A 15,039-nucleotide genomic window follows, 5' to 3' on the forward strand; every position below is an offset into this window, starting at 1 on the left:
GTAGCTGTGTAGTCCACTTTCTAATCCTCCGCTGTCCCATATGTGTTTCCTATGTCGCTGTCAATAGCCATAGTGAGAAATCTAATTCTCTCTTCGGGACGCTGGAGGAAATGGCAGGCATTGTTGATTCCCTGTGCAGTGTCAGGTAACTAGCCTACTGGTTTTAGGGCCTTTTGAGGCAGACATGTAGTGGGATATAACACGTAAGAGGTGGGCAAACCAAGCAGTTAACAACATTTAACAATATTTAAAAGCATCAATTTATACATAAAGACCTATTTTAAACTACCATACGCACTATGAGTGTCAAATATGTTATGCATTTATCACTTTATTGCCCAAAAAGTTCACTACTTACTACTAATGATTGATGATCTTAACTTTATGTGGGTTTACTGTCAACTACGTCCTCACTTAAGAAGAATAAATCATGAAGGGGAGAGTGAAAAGCAAACAGATAGAAGCCTGATTCTGTCCTCCACAAAGGTGAGAGGGGGAGAGAGAGGAAGAGAGGGTGGGGGAGAGAGAGGGAGGCTGGGGCACAAATCAATTCACCTGAGAGACGCATTATTGTCTTCGGTTTCAGGCGAGGAGGAGCTGAACGCTATGAAAAATTAAAAGGATTCCAGTTAGTTTAAAGGATCGAGCCAGAAATGTCCACAGCGCACGAGCACACACACACACATACACGCGCACGCATACGCACACACACACACACACACACAAACACACACACACACACACACACACACACACACACACCTACCTGACATTTGCATCTTGCCCTTGACACTAGTGCAGGTGTATACAAATATTTATTTACTTAAGCTGAAGTGAAATAGAGCACATGCACAAAACCCCTTTCAGGTGGAAAACGAGCTGGAAATGGTTCAGTGGCACACCTTGACACACTTGCTGGGAACCACAGATCTAATGAGGGAAGTACTTTTGTATTTGCATGCAAGTGCGTGTTTTCACAGCCTACTCTTTTGTTCAACTGTCAAACTTTTGCACAATATGGCAGAAAGGAGCCATTTTGGGCCGTTCTGTTGGGATGATGGCATTGTTTTCCATTCTTTCAGCTTGCCTTTTGTTGCTGCGTGACAATGGCAAGAGAAAAAAGACAAGGGCAGAATGTCATTTCTGATCGCAACATCTAATCTCACTTAAGTTGTGGACAATCACCTCGGCCTCTCCGTCGCTCCGGACTCCTGCGCCAACCTGTCTCCTGTCTAGTATTAATAGGGTCACTCACTGTCTTCGCGTGCTAGCCAGCCACTGTGACTGTGGTCCAGAGCCAGCCAAGCAGCCGTATCATTTACACTTCTCCATTTTCATTGTTGATATTTACTTCTGCAATTATCTCTCCACTTCACCCTCGCCTGAAGATGATATGCTGAAGTTACCGCTGCCGCTTCCCTCCTTCAGTCTACTGTTGCTCACACATAAACACACTGGCGGAAGGTCTAACTGACAGATGCACAAATACGTGAAAAAAAAGAAAGAAATTAATCCAGTATGGTGCGTAGTTACATCCACAATGTGAGTGTAAGTGATTACATTTGACAATCAAACCCCCTAAGCAAGTGTTCAAGCAACATCCCCAGAAAAAAACAAAGTTAGTATACAGGTGATGATTAAACTGTGCACAGGTAAATAGAAAAAGGTGACTTTTTTCATTTTATACATACATTGAACCATATTTTTATTTTCAAATTGTTTGTCCCTCAAGTGTGTGACGGATAACAACCCAAGAAGCCATGGAGGCCTCACAGGACCTCAACGAACAGATGGTGAGTTAAACGCTACTGTATACATATAAGTGTGTGTGTGTGTGTGCGTGTGTGTGTGTGCGCGTGTGTGTGTGTGTGTGTGTGTGTGTGTGTGTGTGTGTGTGTGTGTGTGTGTGTGTGTGTGTGTGTGCGTGCACGTGTGTGTGGGTGTGTGTGGTGTGTGTGTGTGTGTGTGTGTGTGCGTGGGTGGGTGGGTGGCTGAGTATACCTTGTATTGGCCACACAAGTCTGAGGAATGGGTGCATTGGGGAGATGTGTGTGTGTGGTAACACACAGCAGATGTGGTTCAGTGAGTGAACAGTAACCATATGGCAGCAGTCAGAGTGAATGAGACTTAGAAACAATGCTGGACGGAGAAATCAATTTAGCAAGTCTCTGTGTGTGTGTGTGTGTGTGTGTGTGTGTGTGTGTGTGTGTGTGTGTGTGTGTGTGTGTGCGCGCGCGCAACAGCATGGTGCGCATGTAATACAAGTGAATCCATAGTCATTTAAATGACTAATTAACTTAATTGAAAAAGTAGGTATTTGTTTAATCTTTTAGACCTCAATCACACACACACAAACACATACACACACACACACAGCCTGAGGGTTTGATAGTGTCTCAGCACAGCAGGCTGTCTCTGCGTCACGTCAGCGCAGTGTCCTAGTTCTGCTTGTTTAAAGATCAGGCCGTATTGTTGGGAAAATGATTTTGGCGGCGAGCAAGATCCGCTCGCATTTCAAAGTCGTTAGTCAGCCACCAGAACAGGTGTAATTTCATCTCCTCCTCGTCCTCCTCCATCAAGCTTGGTTTTCTCTCCCTCATTCCTACTCTGACCTGCCAGCCTCGACAGTAATAATAGCGCAAAGTGGGACAGAGCGCATGAAGTATGTTGTTTTTCCCCCACTTTTTGTGTTGCTCTGTCAGACTCGCCCCTGGGTTAGATTACAAGCTGACCCCAGCGGAGCACTGTCACTCACACATACAGTACAGTACGTGCACACAACAAAAACACAGAAAAGACAGAGAAAGAAAGAAAGAAAGAAAGAAAGAGGAAGAGAGGAGCATCCATCTTGTCTTGCTGCCATCCAAATATCAAATATTGATGTCCATATTCCACAATTACTTCACCTGCTTTAAATAGGGCACCGATATCATTTATAATGTGAATTTGAGCTGTGGCTCAAAGACATTGATTAATTCTTCTGGTTGGAAATGAGACCTCAGAGCAAGGACAGAGATTTTAATCATACCACACAGAGCTATAGGCTTACAGAGCTGAGATTTCTGACTCCTGGAACTGTTAGGTGTTTACTTTTTTTTACTAGAAAGTATTCAAGTTTACTTTATGAAGCTGAATCAAAAAGATTTTTTTGTAGTGTGTGTCTATTTTTGAATCAGTATTTTATAGTGTATGATGTACATTCATCTTTAAAGGCACACCTAGCTAAAACAAATGCAGTCTAAAATAACACCCTGCAAAACACCCCTATCACACTTTTCTTTTGACTTTGACATATTCAGATGTCTTGTTTGGTCCAAATATATACCATAGAAAATGAAGATAATCACAGTAGAAAAGGTGAAACCAATGAACATTTGGCATTTCTGCTTAAAAACGTGACTTTAAACGATTAACTGTTTATCAAAATAGTTAATTAATGAATTAGTTACACTTCATTAGTTAATTAGAGTTAGTTTTCTGTCAATTGACTAATCAAATAATCATTTCAGTTCTTGATAACCAATTTTACATCATATAACAATATCAGTATTACAATAGATATGTCTTCCTGCTCTGTTTCAAAGTTACTTTTTAGCTGATAGAAAGATGACAGTTTTGTGCTCATTGTCTCACTTTGATTCCAACTGAGCCACATATTCTAATGGCAGCTTCCACAAATTCAATTTAACGTGAATTGAAAATGAAGGTTTTAATTTGTAAATTTATTCTATAATTGTAGTTTATTTGCTTGGAATTCTTTTTTTTTCTTGTTTAATATTTAAACTGAAAGTGGCTAGTGCTTTCCCCGCACTGTTTCATTGAAATAGCGTGTCTCGGGTGACTGAGAAAACAGCACAGACCTCACACACAAAGTTTCGGGGAGTTGTCTGTTGATACCTGATACCCACACCCCTCCCCTCTACCCTTTTAAAGTCCCCCCCCTCCTCCCTTACTTCCTCCTCCCCGCCCTTTTCCCACCACATCCATCGCACGTCATCTCGGTTATGGTCAGGCGTCCTCTCTGGCCGCCTGCCTGCCGAGGGCCAGCCTGCCGTCTGGGGTCCTTGGGGAGCGCTGGAAGAAGCCTGAGGCAGGGCCAACAGTGGTTAGCCCCGTAATGCTACTTTTAGCTTGTTTAAGTGTCTCATTCCACCTGTTGTCACTTACTTGTTTAGCTTTGGAGAAAAGGTGCTAACTGTTTTTTTGAGTGATGCTCTGTGAGATGATGATGAAGAGTTGATGCGATTTGGGTCAAATTGTTTTTATTATGAATTCAGTTAAATCCTAAGTATGAATTTGTATAAACGTTAAGTAGACATTTAGTAAAGATTGACCAGCATGTGTTCTTGAGCATACGCACACAAACACACACAAACTCAACACGCAGTCCCTAAATGGCTCTTGATCCGACAGAGGCCTGATTGAAGTCTCCAGTATGTTGGCTAGTGGAGGAAGCGGTGAGAGACGGGGGGAGCGGCGGTGTTTGTTGACCCCAGGGTGCCTTGCAGGATTTAAACGTATGGCCACCAGAAGAAAAATGTAAGAGAGATGAAGGAGGAGGAAAAAAGTGGGGAAAAAAGGTTCTTTTAGCCGTAGCCTTTTCCTCTGGTGCGCTGGGAGAGGCCCAGAGTATGGCAGCTGTCCCAGTGTGTGTGTGTGTGTGTGTGTGTGTGTGTGTGTGTGTGTGTGTGTGTGTGTGTGTGTGAGAGAGACAGAAAGAGAGACCAAGTTAGAGGAGGAAAGGGGTCAGGTTGCACCCCTCTTTCACCCCTACAACCCCATACAGACACATTCACACAAACTTACATGCAGCAGCAGTAGCTAAATGCGAACACGGCCCAACCCTGATTGCCAAAATTGCATTGGCGTCATAGACAGTCGTTTCAAAATCTGCCCAGCGACAAGGCATGTGGACAGATTACACAGAGTGTGGAGTGTAACAGCTACCCCTTGGCATCCCTTTAGTAGGCTGGCATCCTAGTTGTGGCACCGAGGTGCACTTAAATTTCATCTTAGTGTACAGTGATTCATGTAAGATTTATGTTTAGTTGACAGCTGAGTGTTGCTGAGAGAGGCTGCCGCTCAGTCTTCTAGTCACCTCTGTCTGAGCTGTACAGAGGTAAGAACATTTTCATGAAAAAGAAGCCATTATTCTTGATTGCATAGGTTGGCAAAGGAGGAGATGAAGTCAAACAGAAGTGTACAACTTAAAAAAGAAAGCAAAATGTTTAGCGTGCAAAAAATGCTGTAACTCATCATCAGGAAGATGTTGATGTTTATACGTTAAACGAATAGTTTGATATTTTGGCAAATGTGCCTATTCGTTTCCTGATAAGAGTGATGACCAATCCACATAGACAGCATTTTTCGCATCTGTCACTCGCTCATCTCACGGTACGGATGTGCTTCCATTTGATCAAATGTTTCAATCCACACTGACTTTCAAGACACACACATGAGACGCACAACACCCCAAGATCCCCTGTGTTTTTACGCGCTGAGACTGTTTTAAAATCAGGTGTAGTCAGGCATATAAAACCTTAACTTAGTTTTTGTACGGATTAAAAAAATGCTCGACTCGCCTCGAGTCTACTTGCCTCTTTTGGTTTTCCATTACGAAAAAAAGTCCCTGGTACCTGCCAACAGGTACTTTTTTTAGTATCACCTCCATCGAGGTTCCAAGCGAGCTGAGGTGATACCAAAAGGTGACGTGAAAACCTGCAGACTACTGATTGGTTAGAGAGAATTGTCACTAATCACTGCGTCATCATTGATAGCGACATACGGGGGTGTCCTAAACAAACCCGCCATTTTTAAATAGTTTAGCCAGCGGTGTTTTTTTTTGCTGCCTCCAGCTTCTTTTGAAACAAAATTTGTCTTCTGGCTATGGCAAGAGCCACATGCCGAGAGTCAAAAACAACACACCTTCGACGTTCTATGTGTGTGTCGCTATGACGACCAGCCACACTCGCCTTAGGCGGTACTAAATCTGCAATGGAAAATGGAGGACGGGGCACCACGGTCGAGCCGAGTAGAGTAGAGTAGAGCTGGTACTAGCGGTGGGTAAGCACCATTAGATAACACGTGCTAAATGAGCTTTACAGGCGTTGGTAGACAGATTTGTTACCTTTGGACAGAGCCAGCTGTTTTCCCCTGCTTCCAGCCTTTATGCTAAGCTAAGCTAACCAGCTGCTGGCTGTATTTAACAGACAGACATGGTAGTGGTGTTGATGTTCTCATCTAACTTCCAGTAAGAAAGCAAATAAGTGTATTTCCCAATATGTCAAACTATTACTGTTACTATTTTGAATATTTGCAGTGTAATGTTTTCTGGTGTTCTGGCATTTAAGAAAGTTTTAGATTCATCCACAAAGTGAATTTGGAAACCGGGTGAAATTAGCCCGAATGAATATCGTAGATAACGGAGCCTACTCTCATGTGAAAAATGGAACAATAACTCCTCTCTTTGTTTGGACATTACTTTTATTCAAGGTGCTTGAAACAACCAAAACATCTGTCTCTCACCAAAAATTGGTTCAAATAATCTATAACTCATATACGAGAGTCGAGTGAGAGTCTGGTCGGCCAGGGAAAGCCAGCTAGGTGTGAGGTGAGAAGGTCACAGACAGCCTGTGAGCCAATCACAGTTTGATGGAGTCAAACCCCCCCAAACAGACTGGAGAATCCATCTAGAAACCCAGAGCAACCGGCGTGGGCTTTCTAGAGGAACGCACCAGACAGGAAACCACATGATATGTGTGCTTTAGTGTCTGCTGTGTGTGTGTGTGTGTGTGTGTGTGTGTGTGTGTGTGTGTGTGTGTAGGTGTTTCTTTCTCTGTTATACACATATACTTTCTGTGGTGTGGGACTGCTGAGGTCATCTGAGTGGAGACGGTCTCTCATATTGTGACCATACTCGTTTAATGGAAGTCAATCAGCGCGCAATATTTCATGCCAAGATTCCTCACTTTATTGATTACTCAAAGAGATTTCAAGGAAATTCACATTATTGCCAGATGTTACATTTCTCTTTACTGAACATTTTAACATACTGAAGTCGTACAGTAAAACATTTAATTTTTTTGTTCCCAACATTTTCCATAAATAGAGCCCTTGATAGCACAGCCCACCTTTTGTTCAGACAGGCCAAACGCTCATCTGCCATTGGTTACCAAAAAAAGAGTGTATTTCCTCATTTTGCTGGGAAGGAAATGAAATTGCAACAATTGTGCTTTGGTTACGGAGGAACCTGCTTGCCCTGCCTGCCGCTAGAACTTCCTCTGTTGCTCTGCTGGGAGATTGTATTTCTCTCTCTCTGCAGCGTAGAATCAGAGAGGTAGCAGAGGGGTCGCCGAGGCCAGATGGGCTCTGACCTATCAATCCTTTATTTGATAGGGACAATGCACATTAATGAACATTTGCATTGAAACAACAAAAACAGACGTAAACACGCCGGATTATAGCCACAGGGCTAATTTACATCCGCAGTCCCTAGACCTGAGTCTCCGTCCTGACTCAAAACTCCAGAACAGGGCTGCAGCTAATGATTATTTTTTATTATCATTGATGAATCCATTCCTTAGTTTTTTTGATTACTTGAGTCCTTTTTATGTATTTTACATTTCCTTCTGCTTTGACTATACAGTATATCATTGCTGTTTATTACCATCAGTGTGTTCTTGTGATAGGTGTTGAATGCCTGACTGAAAATCAAATTTTCTTTTAGATTATAATAACGTTATGTTATGTCAAAAAAATTATGAAAAACATGGTGTTTTGTCTGAACATCAGTTTAAAACCTAATGTCTGTCAGTCTATCCCACCTTCTCTCTCTCCGCCGGTCTGCCTGCCTCTTCGTCTCTCCCTGTGTCTCTCTGGCTAGAGTGATGATTCAGGGCCTATTGTGAAGTCAGCAATCCGATACAGAGCCAGCCCGAGAGCGTGGGAGGTGGGGGGGGGGGGGGTGATGATAGAGGGAGGAGGGGGGTAGGGGGTAGAGAGAGAAGAGAGTAGAGGGGGCTAGAAACAGGAAAAAACAGAAGGGATTATGGGTGTTCTCATAGCCAGGTCCATGCTGTCTGGAGCCCTGGGCGCTTTGGCACCCTTACCTGTCCTCTGTTTTACCTGTTGCTCTCATTCTCCGATTTGGCCTATGGTCTCTGGGTCTCTTTGTCTTCCCTTATCTTTATCTTTCTCACACCCCCGAGCTCTTCACTGTCCCTTTTTGGAAACCCTGCTATTCCCTCATTTTTCTTTTTCACACTTACGTACATCCTCCTCTCCCTCAAGCTGCCTTCCTTCTTCGCAGACATATGGTACAGTGAATGATTTTATTAGGAAGATGATATGAAGTGTTTCAAGGTCTGGTATGATGGAACAGCTTGCGACTTTTGAGACATTCAACTCCCGTTCCCTCTCCTCGGTGCACAGGGCAGCAGTAACTTCTAATAATATTGAATTTTAGAGCAGATGGCATGTGAGGGCATACCTATCTGTCTACTGAATGTCTCCCCATGTGTCGTTTTTGGAGGATATCTACCTTATGTTGTACCTCTCACATGCACACACACTGTGATGTCATGAGCAGCATTATTTAACAGGCAGCTGGGAGGTCATTCATCATTTAATTAAAAGCGTCTGAAAGGGATCTGAGGCCTAATGAGATTAGCTTTAATTATTGATGCTGCTGCTGCTGCTGCCACAGACACGCACTTACACACACACACACACACACACACACACACACAGGTTCACAAACACAGACAGTTATGACCACCACGGACTCTCTGTACTTACTACTGTAACTTTTTTTGCTTTTCAATTCTTTGCTCTTACCTGATCTTTTTTTCCGAAACATTGATTTCGGTGGGATGTGGAGGTACTCAGGGGGGCTGGATTGGTGGATTCTGAGGGGGAAGGCTGCAGTATGGAGACCGAGGGGGGGGTGCGGTAGCTGCGGTCGGGTTGGGGATGGGGGGGGTTGCAGGACGATGGTGTTGTGTTTCTTCAGGTCTCACACATACTGTTCTAGTCCACACACTATTCTACATTTGATCACGTGGAATTCTGCCACAAAACATGGAGTAAACACCACTAGATGTATATGAAAAACCTTCTTTCTTAAGTTGTTAATCAACCCTTTAACATCCCTTTCTCCCCTTTCATTTCCCTTTTAAGTAGTTTGCTATAATCATCTTCTAACTGTATCAAATGTATTCTTGTCCCAGCTCTTAAGTTTTTATAACTGCACCATTTTATCATTTTATGAAATGGAAATATTCTAGTCTTATGTATCATTTTATATTAATTTAGCCTGACAAACTTGGTTTGCAAACCTCAACTGCATTACAGTAGGAGAGTTCCGTGGGTTTGACCAATGTTTGGCTGTTGTGTAATGACTGACTTGGTGTACCTTGAAGTGGCTCAAGTCAAAGATAGATTTGTTCTACATATCTTGACAAACCTTAACTTAAATTAGCATTGTTAACAAGCATGTATAGTTTCAGAGTGAGTGCATATCTGAAATATTTCATCCTATACTGTCACAACTTCTACCTTGGTAACTAACTGTGACTGCACTTGTGCCGTGACTCATACACATTATGCAGCATGGAGCTGGGAGTCATGTATTGAATCATTTAGATTAATTATTAATGGCTTCTGATGTTCAATTAATTAATAAATCCTATTGTGTATGAAATGGTATAGATAATTGTTATAGAAATGCTGAGGATTAATCAACAAATTGTTTTTCGGCACTACATCTGTCTTAGTGTCTGACTTTCCGTAGACAATATGTACCTTCAGACATTTCAGTTTAAGTTGTGTGTTGAGAGTGCCTCTGTGCCACTGATTAGAGTGATGGCCAGAGTGCTTGTGTGTGTGTGTGTGTGTGTGTGTGTGTGTGTGTGTGTGTGTGTGTGTGTGTGTGTGTGTGTGTCTGGTCATCCATGGACTGGTTTAGGTTTCTCCCAGTTGTTTTTTTAATCACTCTCATCAGATTAGCTGAGCAGGGGCAGTCGAGGCCAAACGCTTCACAATTAACAGCGCAGAACCGGCCCCCACACACACACACACACACACACACACACACACACACACACACACACACACACACACATCCATCAGTGACTTTTCATTTGTCTCCATTGAGTAAAGCTGCATTAAATCATGTCTGTGATCCCCTCACTCTCTGAGACAATGAGGAGCCAATTTAAATGGCAAATATGAAGACCACCAGGAGCGAGGACGCCTTAGTCTGTTCTCCTCTACTGCTCTTCATCCCCAAACATGTGCATTCACTACAAGTTGATTTAAAAAAAATATATAATCTTTTGGATTCTAAAATTAGTAAAGTGCACTAACCACTCTTTGTCTATACAAAGAGATCAGAACACAAGACGACGACCAAAGATGACCAATTAAACCCAGTAAGAAGTACTTGCTAGCTTATAATTGAATTCCCTGCAGTGTAATCAGAAGAAAGGCATTGTGTAATAAAAATTAGAAACACATGATACTTTAAAAGTAGTAGAAGGCCAAGGACCATACTGCTTGGAGACGGTTTGTCTCATCCACGGACCACTGCTTTGATTCAGAGTCAATAGTGAAGCTCTGTTTCGATTTATATGGTCTTGTTGGTCCCAATAATTCCGCCCCGAGCACCTGACGTAAGTGGTTCTTGGTTCAAGATCAGCAAAGAGTTGGTGCCGCTCTGGAACCAGTTTTCCTGGCGAAGAGCTGTCGGCCCGCAAAATGCCTTGATCGAAAAGTTGTAATATTGGCCCCAGAATGTCTGTCTGGCAATTACTTTAAGACAATTTGATTAATTGCATTGCTTTTGGGTAATGCATTACTTAAAGCTACAGTGTGTTGTTTCTGTTTCTGTGATCACACACCACCCCGAGCCCTCCTTCACGCAGTTGTTGGTAGTGCTTATCCCATCAAATCAAGGAGGACACGGAGGATTAATAAAACATGATGGACTCTTCAGAAGAAGTAATTATCTTGCAATTTTTTTGTCCTCTTCGTCTCCAAAGCTGAACGCTGCTAATGTCCTTTCTCAGCGGTGACGTAAAACGCATCACTCAAGCTGCTGCGCAAAAATGTCACAACACCTAAAACACATTCCCTGTCATGGTCACGCTGTCCATATTCTGCTGTTGAGATATGCTGTCTTCATATCTGACTTCATCAGATTATTATTGCATAACCTGGTTGGTTGAAGCCATTTTGATTCAATCTTTCTTGTAGTTTGAATGTACAAGAAATTACAGATTGGATTTTAAATTGGAGAGGTGTTTCCCAAGTTGTATTTTATGCTATAGACTCACTAAACTAAAGGACTCAGGAGGAACAAAAGCCATTTAAAATTCACTGTACCTCCTTTCTCTGTCTAAAATGGCGTTAACCATCTCTGTGCTATACAGCTTCGAGCAACCTTGGTGCTTGTTCTCTCGTTTCTCAGATTGTTCATATTGTCTTGGGGCTTCAATGTAGAGGTCAGCGTCTAGTTTTAGCTCTATTTTTGTCTTTTTCTTTCTCTCCCTGGGCATTCAAAGACAAAGGTTCACAGATATGTGATACTTAACTGTGTGTGAAGATACTTTCATTTCTGTGCCCTTAAAATTGTAAGAAAGACTAGGCAGCTCTTGGCAAATTCATGTGAGCATAGGCAGGTAATACCAGAGAGAAAGAGAGAGAGAGAGAGAGATGTTTTTCGAGAGTACCTTTTCACCCAAACACCTTCTCCTCCTCCTCCTCCTCCTCCTCCTCCTCCTCCTCCTCCTCCTCCACCTCTTCCCTGCTCCACAGACTCACCCTGTTCTTCTCTTTCACTCTTTCACTCTTTTTTCTTTTATAGCTTCCTACTACACCTGAAAAAGGGGCATTTTTGGAGGCATAAAGAGAAGGATAGTTTTACACCTCCCCAGGCTGGGGGATCTGTGGGGGGGTGTAGGAGGATGGGTGGAGGGAGGGAGGGACTCGGCACAATGTATTTTACATGAAAGGAAGAGGATAGAGTTACCACACTGATAACCACTCATACAAATGGGGAGAGCAGAGAGCTTTGAGCAGGACACAGGTAAATGTGTGAGACTTTTGTGTGTGTGTGTGTGTGTGTGTGTGTGTGTGTGTGTGTTGTGTGTGGCATGCATGCAACCGTGCATGCATGTGTGTGTTTGTGTGTGTGTGAGAGAGAGAAAAAGAGAGAGAGAGAGAGAGAGAGAGAGAGAGAGAGAGAGAGAGAGAGAGAATGTGGAGGATAGATAGAGATGGAGGTTGTGTTTGTGTGGTGAGTAACATCCTTCATGAGTGTGTTTGTGGTCGACACACACCAGCCGATGTCAGAGATGGGTACGGCTGGATATTCGGTACAATCCCGTTGCACAGGTGTGTGTGCGTGGATGCCCAATACACCTGTGTTTGTGCATGTGTTAAAGACTTGTATATAATGATGTAACGCTCTGAATCCTTTTGTTACGTACATTAGTTCCTGTGTTAGGAAGTAATGTATTTCTTAACTGTCTGTTCCTGACTTTTTTAATTTTAGTTTTTTTTTTGTTGATAATAAAATAAAGGAATATTTTAACATTTTGATAAATGCAATTATTTGTTTTCTTGCTGAGAGCTCAAGAAGCTTGCTTGAGAAAATCAATACCACTCTTATGTCTGTACAATAGATACAAACAAGGGGGTAAGCGTCTGTCAACATCCCGTACCTCCTATGGCTCCATTTTGATGCTACCAGACAATCACCCGCCGTTAGCATTCCATTGACTACCATTCATTTTGACGTCACTTTGACAGCAAATAACTTTAAAAACGTCTGCTCCGTAGCAGACGTTTTTGTAAAAATAGGCTAACGATTGTATCATAACCACGCGACTTACTGTCGCATAGTAGAGGAATTACCGTATAGTACAGGAGAAGCTTGCAGGCAGTTTTGACTTACATTAGCTGTTTAGGTTTAATTACTAATGTTAACTAGTTAGCAATAATTAGCCTGTGACTATGTTATCTCCTTACATATACCTACGCTCTCCGTCTCTGCAAGATTGGGAATGATTGAGATTTCTCTTGGCACAGCTACCAGAAGACTTACAACTTTCAGACAGGTTGCTCACGTCACATTTACGTTGTCTCTCTCAGTTGGAGGCTGTGCAGTAACGCTAAGTGCTCACCGAAAAAGTGCTTCTAATATCCTTCACTGGTTTCTGTCCAGAGCAATGGGATCTGTTGGTCCAGTTTATATACTGTCTATGGATACAAAGCTACAGCCAGCAGCTGGTTAGCTTAGCTTAGCACAAAGACTGGAAACAGAGGGAAACCACTAGCCTGGCTCTGGTAAAACCACATTGTGTAGTTTTTACACTTACATTTTTGTATGTTAAAACATTTTACGTATTTTATGAACTTTTTAAATTTTCTATTAAACATTTTTTTTAAGTAATTGAAAATGCACTTAATAAATAACCTACAATTATTTAAATAGAAATAAAAAATATCTAAGAAGCTTATTAAAAAAATCTCACCTCAGAATGAATAAAATAGAGCAACCACAACTAGACAAAAGAGATAAACGGGAGCAGTGTCTGTCTCCGTCTGTCTCACTGTCTGCCGAGTGGAAGATAAACTGCTGTTGTTCCACTTGAAGAACAAAGTTGTTCTCGAGGGCCTCTTAAAAGGAAGCGAGGCACCTCCGTCGGACACTTTTAAAACCCTTCTAAAGTCAACAACAACCAAAGCCGAGTCCTGTCATTAGCTGTCTAATATACTACCCACTTCCTTTACTCAGTTCACTGCTCTGATGTGCCCATGCCACGCTGCCTTTTTGTTTTTTGTATTTCATCAGGCGTGTTTTGGGACACCTCCCTTGCTCCCTTCTCCACTTGCTGTAAAAATATTTCATCAGGGATGTTTTTGGACGACCCCCTCCTGATGGGGGTCCTGTCTGGCTAATAATAAAGTGCTTGAGTTGTCAAGGGCTTCGGCAACACCCTAATCTGTTCTGACAGCTAGTCCTCCACATATGCTCTAGAACGCCCCGCACATGCACACAAGTACATGCCGGCATGCACGTATAACACACTTTCAACAGACATTTGCACATAGATCCACAGACAGTCTATCAATCAGGGTGTTTATTGGGGTTGGGGTGGGGGGGGGTAAATGCTGTGGGACAGGGCCGCATGCTGTCACCATGGCGACCGAGCCAGAGGTGGCTGGTGCACAGTTGGACAGTGGCCCTGTTCCAAACTGGTCTCTAGGCTTGTGTTCATTCAGCCCTCTTCTCAGCTGTTTTCAGTTGCCTTGTAGATGTACAGTAACATTCAAAATAGTCTGTATGTTGTTAAAGGGTCAGTGGTATTTAGCAACGCAGATATTCTGGTTTTATTTATAACAGTTAAGTGGTTAGATATTGGCCGTTAAAGTATACCCTTAACCTCCATATTCATTCTATTGTAATTCATTAATACATTTTGATATTGAGTGAATTTCAAGATCAATAACATGACAAGGAAATTGTCTTAGATCTTTGCTTTGTTATATCCTTTACACATACTGTAAGTGACTTTTAGCAATCAGACCAAATATCAATCAATACAACTCAGTTACACTGCCATAGCCATCTAACAGTACAAAGATGACCCGTCTAATTAAATACCAGAGTGGTGCGTAAAAGCATTATGATAAACTGAGATTCGACTGAATTTAACCGATAAACTTTGTAAAATAACACCGATGTTTGGAACAACAAATCCCGTCAGATCAGGTCAAGTCAGATGTGAGTAGAGTCAGATGTCAGATATTAACCTGGTTTAAGCCTGGTGGAAGTGTGTGTGTTTGGGTGTGCGCCTCCCCTGACAACACCTTGACGACTAAAGGCAAAAGAGTGCCATCTTCAGACCGGGGCAGCTGGGAAGCCACCTTGCTGATACTACATCCCCAACCATCCCTCCAGCTCAGCTACACTTCAACATATGATGCACACACATGTATATAGCCTGTGTGGTTCCAATTAAGACATTTAATGTG

General features: G+C 42.5%; 1 protein-coding gene across 3 annotated transcripts in view; it reads left to right on the forward strand.

The window, feature by feature from the left end:
- Positions 1-15,039, forward strand: part of eya4 (EYA transcriptional coactivator and phosphatase 4) — a 46,271-nt gene that overhangs the window by 2,366 nt on the left and 28,866 nt on the right. For all 3 annotated transcript variants that reach the window (XM_028605142.1, XM_028605141.1, XM_028605148.1), the window contains exon 2: positions 1,733-1,793. In XM_028605142.1, the coding sequence (XP_028460943.1) occupies positions 1,761-1,793 (33 nt within the window). In that variant the 5' untranslated portion in view covers positions 1,733-1,760. The remainder of the gene's footprint in view (positions 1-1,732; positions 1,794-15,039) is intronic.

This window comes from Perca flavescens, chromosome 18, assembly GCF_004354835.1.
Source record: "Perca flavescens isolate YP-PL-M2 chromosome 18, PFLA_1.0, whole genome shotgun sequence".
NCBI classification, from domain to species: domain Eukaryota; kingdom Metazoa; phylum Chordata; class Actinopteri; order Perciformes; family Percidae; genus Perca; species Perca flavescens.